Below are 17691 nucleotides of genomic sequence, written 5' to 3'. Positions count from 1 at the left end.
AAGAATAATTTCTTGGAACTCATATTTTTATGTATTTCTCATGCCAGTTGATTAAGGTGTTCTGTATAAGCCGTTCATTTTCAAGGAAATATTGAATTATGTTTTATACAGTCATTGATTTTCCTTGTTGTGAATTTATCAAAGAAACTTGTGAATGAGCAATATGACACATTGGTTCAGTCACAGGTTTCGCATTTGGGACAAGTGAAGTTGAAATTACCATTTGATTATCCTTATATGGTTCTTACATTGTCTCCAAAACTATTTTTGGTAATTTTGACCTTTTTCATTGTGAGCAGTAATTTTTTTTTTTTTAATGTCATAAAAGAATCACAAAAAGCTTGCATTTTTCTGACTGCTCTGCTTGCCTTTTGCCCACATTACACATTCTGGCACAATAATACAAACCTGTGCTATGTCTGGGGAATCCAGGGAGTTGCTTTCCAAATCTTGAATTTCAGATTCCATAGTAACAATCAAACTGTCAAAATCTTCTGCAGAAAGTGACTTGTCTTCTTCAGTAAGGTCACTGAAATCTACTTCAACCCTATAAAAATACAAAACAAAATTACAGACATCACTATTACATCTCTGACAATATGAATCAGGATAGATTTCCACTCACTGCCCAAAGGGAACAGGCAAGCTTTAAGTTCATTCAAAAGTAGACTATGCTATCACACACAATCCTTCAACTTATGAAAAACACACACCCATTCATATGTACACAACACACACAGAGATATGGCCATTCTCATCTTCAGGCACTGAGATCATACTGAAGTGAGTATCAGTCTCAGCTGGGGTGAGAAGTGGGAGTGCAGAAGAGGTGTGGGATGGGGATGTGGCAGAACAGCTGAATAGGGGTAGGAGAAGATGCTGTGATGTCTCTTGGGAGTATGCAGAGATATGGTGGGGAGAGGCTGGAAGAAATAAGACAATGATTATGCAGGTGGGATGGTGGGGACAGAATTCATGTGTGGAGCTGAAGTTGAAGCAGGGAAGGGGATAGACACAGATGGAGTACAAGAACTATTATCTGTATCACAATCATGTAAATGTCTACTTTTATTTGGTGTATGAATATTACATATCAGTAGAAAAGGGGGCGACATACAGGGAAATATTTATGAGAAAGCAAGCTTTTCTGAGCATTTTTTTGGTGACTCATCTTTGGGAAGTCATAGACAGCAGACTGTCACTAGGAGAAAAATTTATTTTGCACAGTTTAAGATACAAACTTTGTCTACTTACAGGCAGATTTTTGTTACTTTCTGATTAGTGATCTCATTGCTACAATGTCAAATGTGAGACACTGTGATGGAGCTTCCCATTGCAGCTATTGCAGCAGGGAAAGGACAAGTGTAAAGCTTGAACTTTAGTTGGTTACACTGTATGTCATTACAGTGAAACCACTATCTTACATTTTAGTGCAGTCCAGACTTTAAAAAACGCAAAGTTGAGGAAAATGCAGAGTCAAGGAAAATGTTAAAATCCCTAAAATGTGAGCAAAAACATATGTAATTAAAAATCATAATATTTTCCAATACATTTTACAATATCTGTATAAGTGAATGAAATTTAAAGTATAGTGCAACGTTTATACAACAGTTTGTGGTAATGAATTCCATCTGTTCTTAAATAAATCACAGATGTGTAACGGAAAGTAAAACTTGTCAAAAAATCGAAATTGGTATTTGTGTACAAGATAATCGAGCTATTTTCCAACATGCCACAACCACAAATTATACATCAAAGCAGGGGTTTTTGAGAGATCTTTTCTATGTGGTCACCCAGAAAAAAAGCAATAATTGATGAACTTGGGGGATTAAACTGAAAATTGTTAAGTACAGTGACAGGTGTCACAATCTAATGTGTGGGGGTGTGTACTTTCCTCCCATAGCCAATGACAGTGCAGCTACAGTTTGGTGCAGAATACTCTAGTGATACGAGAGCTGTGATCTCTAGTGTACTGATTTTAAACTTTTCCTTGTACATTGTGCTGAGGCATCGAGTATGTTTTATACAGCTTTTTGTAAAAACTGATGTAATCTGCAGTGAAGGTGACCAGAAACAAGGCTACCGATTTGTCGATTGCTATAGTGCCGACATGACATTTATGGATGTGTTAGTGACAGGTGAATGTCAGTTGCAGTGAGGACTCTTTACAGGAATGTATTTATGATTGCACAACATTAGAAATATTTGTGACAAGGAAGAATATGAATGTTATTGCTCACTGTTTAGCTTTCAGCGATTTAAGCAGTCCCCTTAGGTTCCTGTCTAACCAGACACTCAGAAATCATCACACAGTTGGAAACAAAGAGCCAAATATTTGTGAGAAGGAAGAATATTAATTTTATTGCTATTCATTTCAGCCTCAGCAATTAAAGCTGTCTTCTTAGGTTCCTGCCTCAACGGGCACACACACAAGTCACCACATATTCAGAAATAAACAGCAAAGTATTTGTGACAAGGAAGAATATGAATTTTATTGCTCCTCATTTCAATTGCAGCAATGCATGCTGCCCTCTTACGTTCCTACCTAACTACACACTCAGAAATCACCATATATTCACAAATAAACAGCCAAATAATTATTTCATCCTCTCATATCTGATCAAACAGAAATGTTAAATAAGAGCAAATATTGCAGAACATATTGTGTTTCAGTATTATGAAAAGAACAGTTCCTACCCATCATACAGCAGAGATGCTGAGTTGCACATAGGCACAACATAAAGACTTTCAAAACGTGAGCTTTTGGCCAACAAGGTCTTTGTGAAAAATGGGCAAAACACACACACACACACACACAAACACAACTGATAGAAACATGCCCACAATCTCTGGATGCTGAGGCCAGACTGTGAGCAGCAGCACAAAATGGGAAAGGCAACTGGGTGGTGGGGGTAGAGTGGAGGCTCAGGTGGGGAGGGGGAGGGATAGCAGGGTACTGGTGAGGGATTGTAAAGTGCAGCTTGTGGGAGTATACAAGGACGAGGTGGAGAGAGAGAGGGGGGGAGGGGGCAGCTTGATGCAGGCGGGAGGTAGACAGAGGAAGGGGTAAGACAGGATGGGGAACTGGACTGTGTGGGGGTAGTGAAAAAGAAGAGAAGTAAACAGACTGAGGCTGTGATGGTGGAACAGAGCGCTGTGTAGTGCTGGAATAGGAACAAAAAGAGGCAGGAAAGAGGTTAGATGGGTAACGACAATGACTAATGAAGGTTGAAGCCAGGAGGGTTATGGGAACGTAGGATATATTACAGTGAGAGTTTCCACCTGTGTAATTCAGTAAAGCTGGTGGTAGCGAGAAGGATCCAGATGGCACAGGCTGTGAAGCAGTTATTGAAATGAAGAACGTCACATTGGGTGGCATGCTCAGCAATGGGGTGGTCCAGCTGTTTCTTGGCCACAGTTTGTTGGTGGCCAGTCATGCAGACAGACAGCTTGTGCATTGTCATGCCCACTTAGAATGCAGCACAGCAGCTGAAGTTTAGCTAGCAGATCACATGACTGGTTTCACAGGTATCCCTGCCTTTGATGGGATAGTTGATGCTAATGACCGGACTAGAGGGGGTGGTGGTGGGAAGATGAATCTTGCATCTGCTTGTTGGTAGGTTTGATATGGACAGAGGTACTGACGTAGCCATATTTGAGAAGGAGGTCAACATCGAGGAAGGGGGCTTGTTGGGCTGAGTAGGACCAGGTGAAGCGAGTGGGTGGGTGGGTGGGGGTGGGGGGGGGGGGGTGTTGAGGTTCTGGAAGAATGTGGACAGGTTGTCCTCAACCACAATCCAAATTAGGAAGATGTCATCAATGAATCTGGACTGGGTGAGGGGTCTGGGATTCTGGTCGTTTAGGAAGGATTCCTCTAGATGGCCCATGAACAGGTTAGCATAGGATGGTGCCACACAGGTGCCCATAGCCGTAACCCATACTTGTTTGTAAGTAATGCCGGCAAGAGAGAAGTAAATGTGGGTGCGGATATAGTTGGTCGTGGCAACTAGGAAGGAGGTTGTTGGTTTGGAATCCATCGGACATTGCAAAAGGTAATGTTCAATAATGGAAAAGCCATGGGCATTAGAGACGTTACTGAAACAGAAGTGGCATCAAAAGTGATGAGCAGGACACCATGTGGTAAGGGAACAGGAACTGTGGAGGGGAACAGGAACTGTGGAGAGTCGGTGGAGGAAATGGTTGGTATCTTTTATATAGGAGTGTAGGTTCCAGACTATAGGTAGGTCTATGAGAGTAGACGTTCTCTCGGTGCGGGCATAGTAACCGGCCACAATGGGGCACCCTGGGTGATTGGGTTTATGGAGTTTGGGAAGCACACAGAAGGTAGGGGTGTGGGAAGTGGTAGGGGTGAGGAGAGAGAGGGACTCCTGGGAGAGGTTCTGGAATGGGCCTAAGGATTTTACGAAAGACTGGAGTTCCGCTGGATTTCTAGAAAGGGGTCACTGTGCAAGGTTTGTAGGTGAATGAATCTGACAGCTTGCATAGTACTTCTGCCAGGTAATCTTTGCGGTTGAAAACAGCAGTGGTGGAGCCTTTGTCAGCAGGTGGGATTATAAGGTCAGGATCAGTTTTTAGGTGGTGGACTGCAGTTTTTTTCTGTGTCTGCAAGATTAGTTTGCATATTGAGGGATTTGGGGAATGATGGAGAGGCAAGGTTCAAGGTCAAGAAATTCTGGAAAGTCAACAGGAAGTGATTAGGGGGTAGTGGATCATGGTTGGATGTAGGAGCAAACTGAGTCATGCAAGGTTCAACATTGATCTTTAGAAGAGTCTGATTGGCAGGATTAATGGGGAAAAAGTGTTTCCACTGAAGGAACTGGGAGAAGGAGAGAAGGTCTTTAACAAGTCCTCCATGACTGAATTCGGGAGTGGAGCTAAAGGTGAGGCCTTTGGAAAGGACTAATACTTCTGTGGGGCTAAGGCTTTTGGAGGAAAGGTTCTGGATTCGCTATAGTGGCAGGAGGGAGTTTTTGAGGGTGGAGTAAATGCAGCAGCTCTGCAATACAGGGTCTGTCAGCTAGAGGGGATGTGGGGGAGGTTTGGAGGTTGCTGTAGAGGTGGTGGGTAGTGGTAGTCCAGTCATTAGCATCGCTTATCCCATCAAAGGCAGGGCTACATGTGAAACCAATCAAGTGATCTACAAGCTAAGCTGCAACCAATGTGCTGTGTTCTACGTGCATATGACAACCAATGGGCTGTCTGTTTGTATGAATGGCCACCAACAAACTGTGGCCAAGAAACAGTTGGATCACATCATTGCTGAGCATGGCCCCCAACATGATGTTCCTCATTTCAATGACTGCCTCACAGCCTGTGCCACCATCAACAACAGCTTTTCTGAATTGCACAGGTGGGAACCCTCCCTGCAATATAATCTATGTTCTCATAACCCTCCTGGCCTCAACCTTAGTTAGCCATTGTCCTTACCCACCTAGCCCCTTCCCTACTCCTCTTCTGACACTACATAGCCCTCTATTCCACCAACACTCCCTCAGTCTTTTAAAGTCTCTCCTTTTCTGCTAACCCCCCCTCAACCTTACATCTCTCCTTTTCTGCTAACCCCCGTCAACCTTAGTTAGTCATTGTCCTTACCCATCTAGCTCCTTTCCTGCTCCCCTTCCGACACTACATAGCCCTCTATTCCACCAATGCTGCCTCAGTCCTTTAACGTCTCTCCTTTTCCGCTAACCCCCCTCCACCCTCCGTCTAATCTCTCGACTGCACCCAGCTGTCCTACCCACTATCCACCTCGTCCCTGTATGCTCCCACTAGCAGTACTTTACCATCCTCCATCCCTACCCTCATATCCCCCCCCCCCCCCGCCCCCCAAGCCTCCTCTTTACCCCCGCCACCTGGTTGCCTTTCATATCAAGAACTGCTGCTTGCAGTATGGCCTCAGCAGCCAGAGACTGTGGTCATGTGTACGTGTGTGTGTGTGTGTGGGGGGGTGTCTATTTTTGACAAAGGCCCTGTTGGCTGAAAGCTCACTTCCTGACAGTTTACCTGCGACTCAGCATCTCCACTTGTTGTGACTAGCCGATCTTGCAAAGTGCCGCCGCGCAGTTACGCGCGTCCGCTACATGCAGTGCTGTCTGCCAGCCATGCAGCAGCCACACCATCTAAGCGGCCAGCCAGCCAGCGGCTGCTAGACTTGGACTCCGTGCTGATTTGAATGATACCATGTACACGTCTTAGTTTGTCTACTTGCACTGTGACTTACATGTGTTGTGTCGTTTTTGAAATATATCTGTTCAACTTGACGTTATAACACCACTATATGGTGAATAGGAACTATCCGTTTCATAATATTGTTACATTCCATCCTGTATTTTCCCAGAATGTGTTAACAGCTCTAAGATGGAAAAAATTGTTAGCACATAGCACAATGAGAACCCACCACCTTGTAACTCAAGAAACAAAGACGTTATTAATTATGCTATGGATTAAGAGTCTAAATTTTGTCTCTTTTCTTGGGTATCATAATTTCTCTTGAAGCCTTATCTTTGATGCTTCATTATCTGACTTTTAACGATGAGGATGACGTGCTTGTGGTACGTTTGCGGTGTGCCACTTCTTTGAAATAGCATGCTATGGCACACACACTACAAAGGAAATGAATAATCAAAATGCACAGTTCACATTGGGCACTTTCACATGTGCTTGCAAAAACCAATAATCGAAAACCTACTAGTGACATCATGACTGCAAAAAGTAGTGTGAAGCCTACTTGACTGATATGCTGAGCAAGTCGGAGTGGAGCATTCTGCAGTATTGCCAATAAGTGCTATTTGCACTCTGAAATTGTCACTTGCTGTAATGTCAACACATCAGGTTTCGTGAAAGCATATATATACACACACAAGTTTTCCCTCATCACATGTGGTATTTACTTATACCAATGAATGTGAAATAAAGTTAAGCCTGCTGTGATTTTAGTGTTTATCTGTCCCACCAATCCGCTGCATTTATAACAATCTGTTTGCTATCACAACACATTAAACACCATTGAATACTGTGAAAAAGATGAACACGCAATTGCACAATAGTCAGGTATGTATGAGGTTTTTTCTTGTTTGTTTATGGATATGCAATTTAGTTATGTCAGTTGATGTTATGAGTGTTGGTAAAATTGCTACCTAGGAGGAGAAAAATGAATTTCTTGCATTGACTCTGATTCATAGCTTCTGTGCCTGTTTATACTTTATAATCCAGTACTTCAGGAATTTCAAATGTTTCTTCAGCTAAGGTCTGTAACCTTATTATGTGTGTTAGTGTGGTGTGGTAGCTGCACTGCTTTTGGGTGATGTAACAAGTCGCAAGCCCATAAGAGCTCACTAGCTGGAAATGGTCAACATTTCCTTGGTTCTGATTGAGCATATTCTTCGAGACTCAGTGTCTGAATTTGAAAGATTGATGATCGATATTGTTGCTGAATACAATACATTGGAAGTAAATGCAAGAACACGTGGCTGATTTATATGTGAAACAAGAAAAGGTGGCAGCTGTGGCCTTTTGTCACGTGCATAACTGTTTTCAAGTTTTTTTTTTTTTTTTTTTTTTTTTTTTTTTTTTTTTTTTTTTTTTTTTTTTTTCATCTGGGAAACACAACTGTAAAGTATCATGTATCTTAAAATTCTTGTTCTCCTTTGCTACCTTGTTCTCGACAAAGGTCCAAATAAGTTCAGCCTCACCGAATTCACAATGCAGCACAGTTAACCATGGAAGTTTAATTTCATTGTCCACTGAGCACACTACTTGAGCACACTACTCTTTCCAAACATTATTCTTGTAACCTGAAGTGTGGTTCTGATTGTTCTAGTAACCCTGCTTTTTTATGGATTCATCATCAAGTGATATGAAGCCTCATCTATAACAATTGCAGATTGGTTTGATAATTTCTTGAGAATGATCCTTAACCACTCTTTGGAGTGTCTGGCATTCATCCTAGACTGATAATTGGCTCCTTCTTTATGCCCAGTAAAACATAAGACAAAATTTTCCATGAATGTTGTACTTTATAATCCTTTTTCCAGAACTGGAGGGCATTTTAATTCTTCCTTTCCCACCTTTCCACTCTTGAGCACTTCCTCTGTGATGACTGCATAATTTTCTGACACATATAGCATTTTTTGTTTCTGTCTTCCAAACTTTCTGGAATGTTTTGCACCTCACCAACTCTCATTAGTGTAACAAATACTGCATCCAGTGTTTTGCAAGTGTCTTATTTCCCACAAGAACTCATTGCTTTTTTCCTGATACTTTCCATCTGTAGATGTACGTCATTGAACTTTTAGTATCTGAAGCCCACTTTCCAACTAGCATGTCAAAGGGTTGTTCCACTTGTGTCAGGGAAGTTTTTCAATCCAGTCTTCAGTTTCTGCAGTGTGGCTGCTACTGCTGATAACTGCTTTACCAAACAGAAGTTGTGGATTTCCTTTCTTATTACTCCCTGTGACTCTTTATTGGTGGTAGAAGACATGAAGTTCCTCTATATTCTCACGAAATTTGCTTCAAGGCATTTTCACTAAATTCAGAGGATTCAAAAGTTCTCTTTACCAGCTGTGATACAGAACTGATCGAGCCCTACTCTTTTCTGACCTCAAGATAAGCACACAGACTGATCACTATGGACTTTCTACATCCTCGTAAATGAAGCAGGGTTGACACAAGTACAAGGAAAAAACAGTCACTATTCATTAAAAAATACAAGAAAGTAATCAAACAAAATGCTGTGTACAAACATGGCACTAACTGGTATGTTTTCTACAGTCATCTACCTACTTTTCATTAGGTCACCATCTTGATCTTTTCTTATGTCCAGGAATCCTGGAAATATCATCCTTGGAGGTCCATTCCGTCTGACATGTTGCCCACCACACCTAGAATAGCTTTTCATGACCCTCACACTCTCAGCAGTACGCCGTCAGGCTCTATGATCCTTCTGCATACATTTCCCTACCCTACCCCTGTGATCATCCCCGCTGTAAGACTTGCCCTATGCATCCTCCTGCCATCACCTATACCAATCCTATAACTGACAAAAGATACACTATCAAAGGCAGAGCCACTTGTGTAACAACATATGCCATATACCAGCTGTTATGTAAACATAGTTCTGCCTTTTACATCAGCATGACAGCCACTATGTTATCAGTTAGGATGATTGGCCGCAGGCAGAGGATGTATACTGGCATCACATAGTATCCTGTTGCAGAGAATGCTCTATAGCACAGCAGTTTTAATCTCAGTGCCTGTTTCACCACACATTCAACCTGGGTTCTTCCCCCACACACCAGTTTCTCAGAACTCTGCAGATAAGAACTGGCATTACAAAATGTCTTCAGTTCTCACCGCCCCCTGGTCTTAATTTAAGTTAATTTCTTTGGTTTCAGCCTTTCTTCACAGCACTATTCCTTTGTTTACTCCCTATTAATTTTCTATACCTTCCATTTTCTAACATGACTATCCCCCCCTCCCCCTCCTCCCAACATTACCACATACAATGCAGTTAGCTTTCTGCTCTTATTTACTCATACTTGATGTTTTGGCAGTAATCTTTGCCTTGTGTATTAGCCTATCTTCCACCTTTAAACTCTCGGGTTTGCAAATCTCATTCAGTGCATCCCCAACAAACAGTCTTTTCTTCTCATCCTGTCTGGCAAGACTCCCCAGACTTGGGCTTCTGGGTGACTTTTCCATACTTTCCCTATTTCCTAGACCTCACCAGTTCTTTTTCTTCACACCTCTTCCTTCCCTTTCAACCCTTCTGAGAGAACAAGGAGCCACTGGCTTGAAAGCCTGCACATTCAAATACCTTTTGTATGTGTGTTCTCCGATGCTGCTTGGTGAGTATATCTTTTATCTATCCAATTACACTTTCTTTATAAGGTAAGAACTGCATAGTCTTTTTCACTCTTCCTTCTCCTTAACGTGTCTAATACAGCTTTTTCTCTGAGAAATTACCTTCTGTAAGATATTTGTGAATTGACCAACAGTAGTCTCCCACCATACTCATATTCCAGAAGACCTAATATTATCTTTCCACCATTCTGGTGTCTTGATGAACATCCTCAGCTTGTTTCTCACTGACATCACCAAAATGTTCAGAGAAAAAAATCAAGGTGATTGTTACAAATAAGCATCCTGAGGTTCAGCAAGCAACCAATGTGCTTCAACTGTTCCATCTGTTGGCTACAACAGAATTGTAATTTGGAACCTTTCCCATACCTAAGAAATTAGTAACAATCTCCTTGAATCATACACAAGCCTCCCTTTCACACAAAGTCGTTTTGTATTCTAATCTGAAATTGAACATTCTTTTCTGAAAGTCAGGCTCCACCAAACATACCTTCTTGTAATTTCACTTCTGACTGATACTTGAAACAATCTCATTGTTTGGATAAGACTTGTTTCATTAGGCCAAACATAATGGATAAATGTCGAAACAGAACTTTTTTCAGAAGCATGACAGCTGCGCAAAATTTCTTCTCTCCAGGCTTCAATGATTTCTTTGCGGGCCAGTTTATTCTGTACTAATGTTAATCCTTTGCCTTACTATCCTATTCACATAAGAAGTACAGGTGTGTCACAATTAATGGCATAAACACATACAGTTAAAAGCACATGATACTATCAAATGTTCATTTTACAATTGCTATTTTAACTGAGTGCACTGTGAACCGTTGATGTGTGCTGCTATTGGTTGTTTTGGATGATGCACGAATAGTATAACTGTGCTCAATGGAAATGTAACATGGTTCGTGAACTGTACTTGGGATACACACAGCAGATAAAACACATATACACTATTTTAATACATTCTTGTACAGAAAGACAATTGATATGAACATTAATAATATAAAACTGGTGTTTTACAGTCAAACAATGCAGCTGTGTGTGCATTTAGGAGACAATGGTTCATTCCCTTTTAATATATTCTTCTACAACAGGAAAACCTAAAAAATGTAAAAAAATGTTTTACGATCTAATAACTGAAGCACAATGCATAATACATTTGCTATCAACACATTCTTCAACAGGTAAGTCTGCAAAATTAAAATAAAACTGTTGTTTTTGAATCTAATAACTAGAAGTGGGCATGCAGCAGATAAAAATACATTCGTTGTTGATAGATTATTGTACAGGAAAGCATAAGGAATGAAAATGAAATTTTAGTGTATGATTTAATACCTAACAAAGAGAGGTCCCTATTGGAGGGATCGAAGTTTCAGAATTTTGCAGGAGAATCTATACCATTAAAATGGAGGGCACAAACTGTCAGCTGAGGTAGTGCAGTGGACAACACGTCTGCTTACTGTGCAATAGATTGAGAGATCAAATCTTGTCAGGTGCTGTAAAATACTTTTTTAATTTTCAGATCGTTATCAAAATACTCTGATCACAATATTATTAAATCTTCTATTGAAAAATACATTTTGACCACATTGCACAACCAACAGAAACAGATTATTCTACTTTTGTTTTTTAATCAATGCATCAGCATTTCCAAACATTTAAATATTAAGATACATAAATAAAAATAATTAAAATCACATACACAAGGATTCCAAACTAAAAAAGGAAGACAGGAACAAAAAATTTGATCCAGAGAAAAAAGTTAATATAATGTTTTCAACAACCTTTAATCCTTATGTAAGGGCTGAATATCTAGCTCTTCTGTACACAATTTTGCCTCATCTGCTGACTTGGTAGAGCTTTGGCTGATGTCTGAAGCAGCTGACTCTGTCGAGTCTGAATCTGCCTCGTCCGATATCTCCTCAGAGACACCCGATGAAATTTCACTGTCACTGTCTGGTTGAAGTTGAATAATTATGCTCTCAATAGTTTCATTGACCAGTGCCAGTATTCGTTCACGACAGTCTTCACTTTATGATATGCTTTCTTTCAGTCATTTTCCATAACGCTCTATATTGCAGTTGTTGTCATTCATTTAAATTGGCGAAGGGTAATGGTGCTGATGTTGTTTGATGAAACTTTCTGTCAATTAAATTCCTGATGAGTTCAATGGGGTTTAGATCACAGTTGTAAGGTGGAAGGTGTAACACTGTAAGTACTTTCCTGGATTCTTTTAGTATTCTCTCCACTGTATATTCTGGCTCGGCTTTGAATCATTTCACGACTTCCAAGAGCTCATTGTGTGTTAAATCCACACCAAATGGAATTTTCTGCTTAGTCAGCCATGATTATGTATCATGTTACGAGAGGATGTGTTAGGTGCTTTATTTTTGTGAACACGGTGGTAGAGTGCATTGTCTAATACCACAATACTTCCACCTGGAATATCTGTTATCAGGCACTCTTGCAACTATTTTTTCATTGTGATAACCTTCTGATGTTGATCTCAAATCATAGATTAGATCTGCACCCTCAATGAACCCCATTCTCTCCCACATGACCCACTATTGCTCTCTGTCCAGAACTTTCATTTTTCTACACACATGGTATGTCACTATACTGCCAACATTTACTGACAGTATAATGTATATTCACACGTTTCATCAGTATACACAACGTGTTTTGTTGTACCTTTCTTGTTTCCTCTCAACATTCTACGAAAGACTGCATGCCATGTTACAACGTCCTCCATCTCAATCAGAAATGTTCAGCTATTTCTACATTTTTAAAATGAAACCCCATATCCTTCAAAATTTTCCTTGAATTGGTTTGTTTCACGTCTGTATCCTCCATAATCCTACTGTAAAGCTTTCAAATAGTGGGTATTTCTCTTTTAAATAGTAACATTCCAAGGACATTCTTTTCTGTAAACACTTATCAAAGCAGTCGAGACACTTCACTTTCTTCCTCAGTCTCTTCTTTCTTCATGTCACAATTTCCTGAGCACTCTGTCTGGCTGTCTTAACATCATGCACTGTCCTCTCACTCTTTCCCACAGTTCCTGCTGCTTTCTCCAGACCTCTTTCTAACAGTATTAGCAAACCTTTCCATTTTTCTTCTTGAGAGAACTTAACCACGTTATTAATCAAGACTTTTCTGTCTGAGCATACTCTTCAGTAACACATATTTGTGCAATCACTGTCCAATTCACTGGATGCTAAGAACACACAGCAGTAGTAACACTCTATGACAATAACATGACTACAATGCCGAGCCAAGTGCATCTTTCTTGTACTGTCGGACATCTTCGGCCCTGTCAATATGAAAACAAAGCTTAGTTCTGCACTCTGCCATCAGCAGTTGTAAAATGAACAGTTAATAGAAGCAACAAAGTCTCAGTAAACCTAGGACCATAAACAACAGTTTGTGAGGTAACTGCAACTTTGTGGTTATCAGCACTACTGACAACAGTTAGCCAGCACCACATGCCAGTTCACGGCATGGACTTTGTTTACATTTTTGAGATGTGGAGTTGTAAACTGAATGGATACAACAGTATAGTACAGAGGCAGTGTGTAACTCATGTCAAATGTTTGTGGACCATTAGCTGTGTTGTAGAGTGTTAGTGGTAACATGGTACATTATAGTACTGAGGTGTATGTATGCGGATATGCATTTCATGTGTGGTAAGGCTACCTGCACTGTGCAGGAGGGTGTATGCTTGTAACAAGAAGCATACCCTGCCTGAAGGCACCTCTAGAGTCAGATGTTTTACATGGGTGCATCAATGTCTCCAAAAAACTGGGAGTGTTTACATGCTATATACGTGGGCAAGCCTACACAAATTATACCAGTGCTTGAAGATCTGGTGCTGGTAAAAACTGAACACTCTTCAGGAATCTTGACGTGGAGACTTCCCACACAAATTCCTGGAATGAGTCACAATAGTGGTTGCAAAATAATGCATCACAATGCAATGTACCACCTCCAATGAGTTCAGTGTCTTATGGAGTTAGATTTTTGTCCTAGACCAACGTTCTGCCAGAGGATGCTACAACAAGCTGTAGGCAACCCTACGTTCTACAGTAACAGTTTATTTACGGATGAAGCGAGTTCATTTGTGACAGTGTGTTTGATTACTACAATTTTCATGTCATCTAGGCTCCAAATCACAAGCTGTGCATGAGTTTTCACATCAGTGACTTTCCTCATTGAATGTGTGGTTACGAGTAATAGATGACCATCTTATTGGGCTGCACATCCTACCAAACAAAAATTGAATGGACAAAATTAGCTTTGGTTTCTGCACCATCATCTTGCAGGATGGCTTGGGGACATCCCATTAGTGCAATGCCAGATGATGTGGTACATGCACGATGGAGCACTGACCCACTTTGTTGCCATGGTGAGACAGCATCTAATGCAACAAGGCAGCCAAGATGGACTGGGTGTGGACAATCTGTACAGACGCCTCCAAGATCACCTGACCTAATCCACGTGGATTTCTGACTTTGAGCCAGATTACATGTGTAGTGTACACCACTCTGGCTGACAGTTAAAGAACTGAAGCAGAGACTTGTCAGTGCTTATCAAGTACTTCAAAATGATCCAAACTTAGTTGAAAGGATTCGAAACTCATTAAGATGGCAGGTACAGGCCTATATGTGGGTACCAGAATGACAGATTGATCATCTCCTTTATCTTGCAAACGCTTAGTTTGTGGACCTATGTTTGTTGAGACTTATTTGCTTCTAGTACCATGCATTATGAACCCTATGCTTTTGTGCCACTAATTATGGTATATCCAGTGTATTAACTAAATCAGCATATATAAGACATTCATATTATTGAAGTCAGCAAAGATGCATTGTTTTCATTTGAGTGGTAATTAAAAACAAGGATTGGTGATAAGGTTTTTTGTCATTCCTATAATGCCTCAGGATGCTAAGAAACACAAGAATAAGCCACTAAACAAATGGTTCATTGTTGTGCTGAGTAATACATACTGATTTTAAAGCTTCTGTTTCAGCCAGACTGCAAGCTTCATTGCAAAAACAGTTTACTTTTCTGAAAGCACTCCAGGTCATGTCTACTTGTAACTTTTATGTCTGTCCAGTCATTATCTTCAACTGTTTCAAATGTTCTAAATGCAAACGTTCATCAATTGGTTCTATGATTTCATCATTAATTTTAGCTATTTTCTTTTTGTTGTGCAATTTATAAATGAATTTAGGTTTTTTACTATTGATTTTCAGACATAATTTTAGACCTGTGCTATTCAGTTCATCCATTTGTTGTTCAAGTTTATCTGCACCAGAGTGCAGTCATCAGTAAAACAATGATGGTTCAAATATTGACCATAAACACACATTCCTTCTTTCTCCTAAATAAAGAATTGTCAAAAAGGGTGATTTTGGACAGTTTTGAGGTTATTTTCACAGTAATGTGCATAGGTTATGTTAGATTGCATCGTCTGTTACTGATGTGGTTGAGTATATGTATAACGTATATGTGTAACAAATAAAACATGTTAAAAACAGGTAGGATATTTGCCTGAGACAGACAAATAAAGTGTCTGAAATACCCCATGAATTGGGATGATTTTGGACACAGGGTGGTTTTTTTTTTTTATTTTTTATGCAGTTACAGAGTATATGGGGAATTTCGACATAAATTAACCCTTCCCCCTTTCTTTAATTCTCCATTCTTCATATTTGGGTTTAAAGGCTTTAAGCAGGTTTTACAGGTGTCCATCATTGCGAATAAGTGATAAGGATTAAGAAGATGAAAATTTTATATGTTAGAGGTCAATTGTTATTTTCTAACAAATAAAATTGCTAATTTTTAAAGTTCTAAATCAAAATATTAAAAACATGAACAAAGCAAAGAAATTCTATTACAAGATCTAAATCAGTTTTATTACTCAACATTCAAAATTAAGTTGAATACTTCAAACATTGGCCACAAAGTTACAAAGGCAAACAAGTCTTAAGTACATTTCCTCTAAAAATACCGTATTTACTCGAATCTAAGCCGCACTCGAATCTAAGCCGCACCTGAAAAATGAGACTTGAAATAAAGGAAAAAAAAATTTCCCGAATCTAAGCCACACCTGAAATTTGAGACTCGGAATTCAAGAGGAGAGAAAAGTTTTAGGCCGCACCTCCAAATCGAAACAAAGTTGGTCCATTGTAATATGAGACACAATTTAGGTCAAATGAATGATGATACAGCTACAGTAGTTTGGTTCGAGTCGTAAGCTTAGCAGTTAAACTTTACCGCGTAGCCATTGCTATGCGTCAGGCGCTCCGTCCATATTTATACGGGTACCCTTCCTTTTTCACGTGCTTCGCCTGGTTTGAATCGATTGCTTATTTTGCTTTGATCTGATAAGTGCCGTTTTCTTTGTTATAGGTGTTTGCGTCACTCTTAAGCTGAAAATGCATTACTGCATTGTGTCATGCATTGTTTGTCGCATTCTGATAGTGCGTGTTTACGGCCTGTCGCGGTTCGCGGCGGCATGGCTTGCTTTTGTGCGCTCTACCGCCGCGTACAATTTTATATATATATATATATATATATATATATATATATATATATATATATATATATATATATATATATATATATATATATATTTTTCCCACGTGGAATGTTTCCCTCTATTATATTCATATATATATATATATATATTAAAAAAAAAAAAAAAGAGAGAGAGAGAGAGAGAGAGTGAGGAATCATCTCATTAGTGAAACAATGGCAAGAGACTGCTATTTGTTGTTACTTACACTGCTCCTTTCTTTGATAATGATCAACAAGAATCAAATAATAGACTGCGTATGATATAACATGTTCTGAACAAGAGTTAGGCGAAAATTTTTCTCTGTTTGAAAATCTTTGCGGCCGCTTCTTTATTACATCAAATTCTGCACAGAAATTAGAGTCATCTTAGATTTAAAAATCTAGTCACTTGCCGTGCTTCATTTCTGACTGTATCACTATTAGGCATAAGAATAATACAAATATAAACATGACACGATACGTATATTCTTCCGCGTTTGCTGTTGTCTCACTCTAGTTTCATAGTTTATTAGGCAGACAGGATTTAAATGAGATAGCAGCAAACACGAAAGAATACATGGCAAAATGTTTATATTCGTATTATTCTTATGGTGAAGAGAATCCTCTATGTGATTCAAATTTCATCAGGTTCCTATTAGCAACCATCTCTTCTCATAGATAGGAAAAAATTCAGAACGTAGAGTTGGCCATATTGACAAACATCCCAAACAGTCTTGCCAGTCAGATTTTCGTAGTACACTGAAATTGTGTCACATTCGAAGATGAACCATACGGAATTTGTATTTACTTCATTGGATAATGTATGAAAATGCAGTGGTCGAAACTCGCGGCGGAGAAAAAAAGCTCGTCTTCCACTTTTTTTTAATTTAATTTATTTACTGACGCAGAGGTTTTGGCGCCAGTATTTATCTTTGTGCCTACAAAGCATGCCTGCGTAGCGCTACATATATTCGACGGCAGAAGTTAGTTGTGGCAGCATGTACCAATATTTTTCATAACTTCCGCTTGCTTTGCACTCGATTCTAAGCCGTAGGCGGTTTTTTGGATTACAAAACCGGAAAAAAGTGCGGCTTAGATTCGAGTAAATACGGTAAACATCTCTCTCTTCTCAGAGGTATGGGAAGTCCTCACAAAACTTGTTCTTTTTGTATTGTGTCTTCTTCAGGGACACATAAATATGTTTCTACTGTTATTTCCCTTGCACCACCATTTGTGGCCAAGCCAACATACTAC

The 17691-nt window shown here is 39.7% G+C and overlaps 1 protein-coding gene across 1 annotated transcript in view; it reads right to left on the bottom strand.

The window, feature by feature from the left end:
• LOC126188749 (structural maintenance of chromosomes protein 1A-like) overlaps nt 1-17691 on the bottom strand; it is a 261744-nt gene that overhangs the window by 91080 nt on the left and 152973 nt on the right. Inside the window, exon 16 of the mRNA XM_049930359.1 lies at nt 409-547. Within this exon, the coding sequence (XP_049786316.1) occupies nt 409-547 (139 nt within the window). The remainder of the gene's footprint in view (nt 1-408; nt 548-17691) is intronic.

The sequence above is a fragment of the Schistocerca cancellata genome, chromosome 5 (assembly GCF_023864275.1).
Source record: "Schistocerca cancellata isolate TAMUIC-IGC-003103 chromosome 5, iqSchCanc2.1, whole genome shotgun sequence".
Classification (NCBI taxonomy): Eukaryota; Metazoa; Arthropoda; class Insecta; order Orthoptera; family Acrididae; genus Schistocerca; species Schistocerca cancellata.
This window is presented reverse-complemented; position numbering and strand designations above follow the sequence as displayed.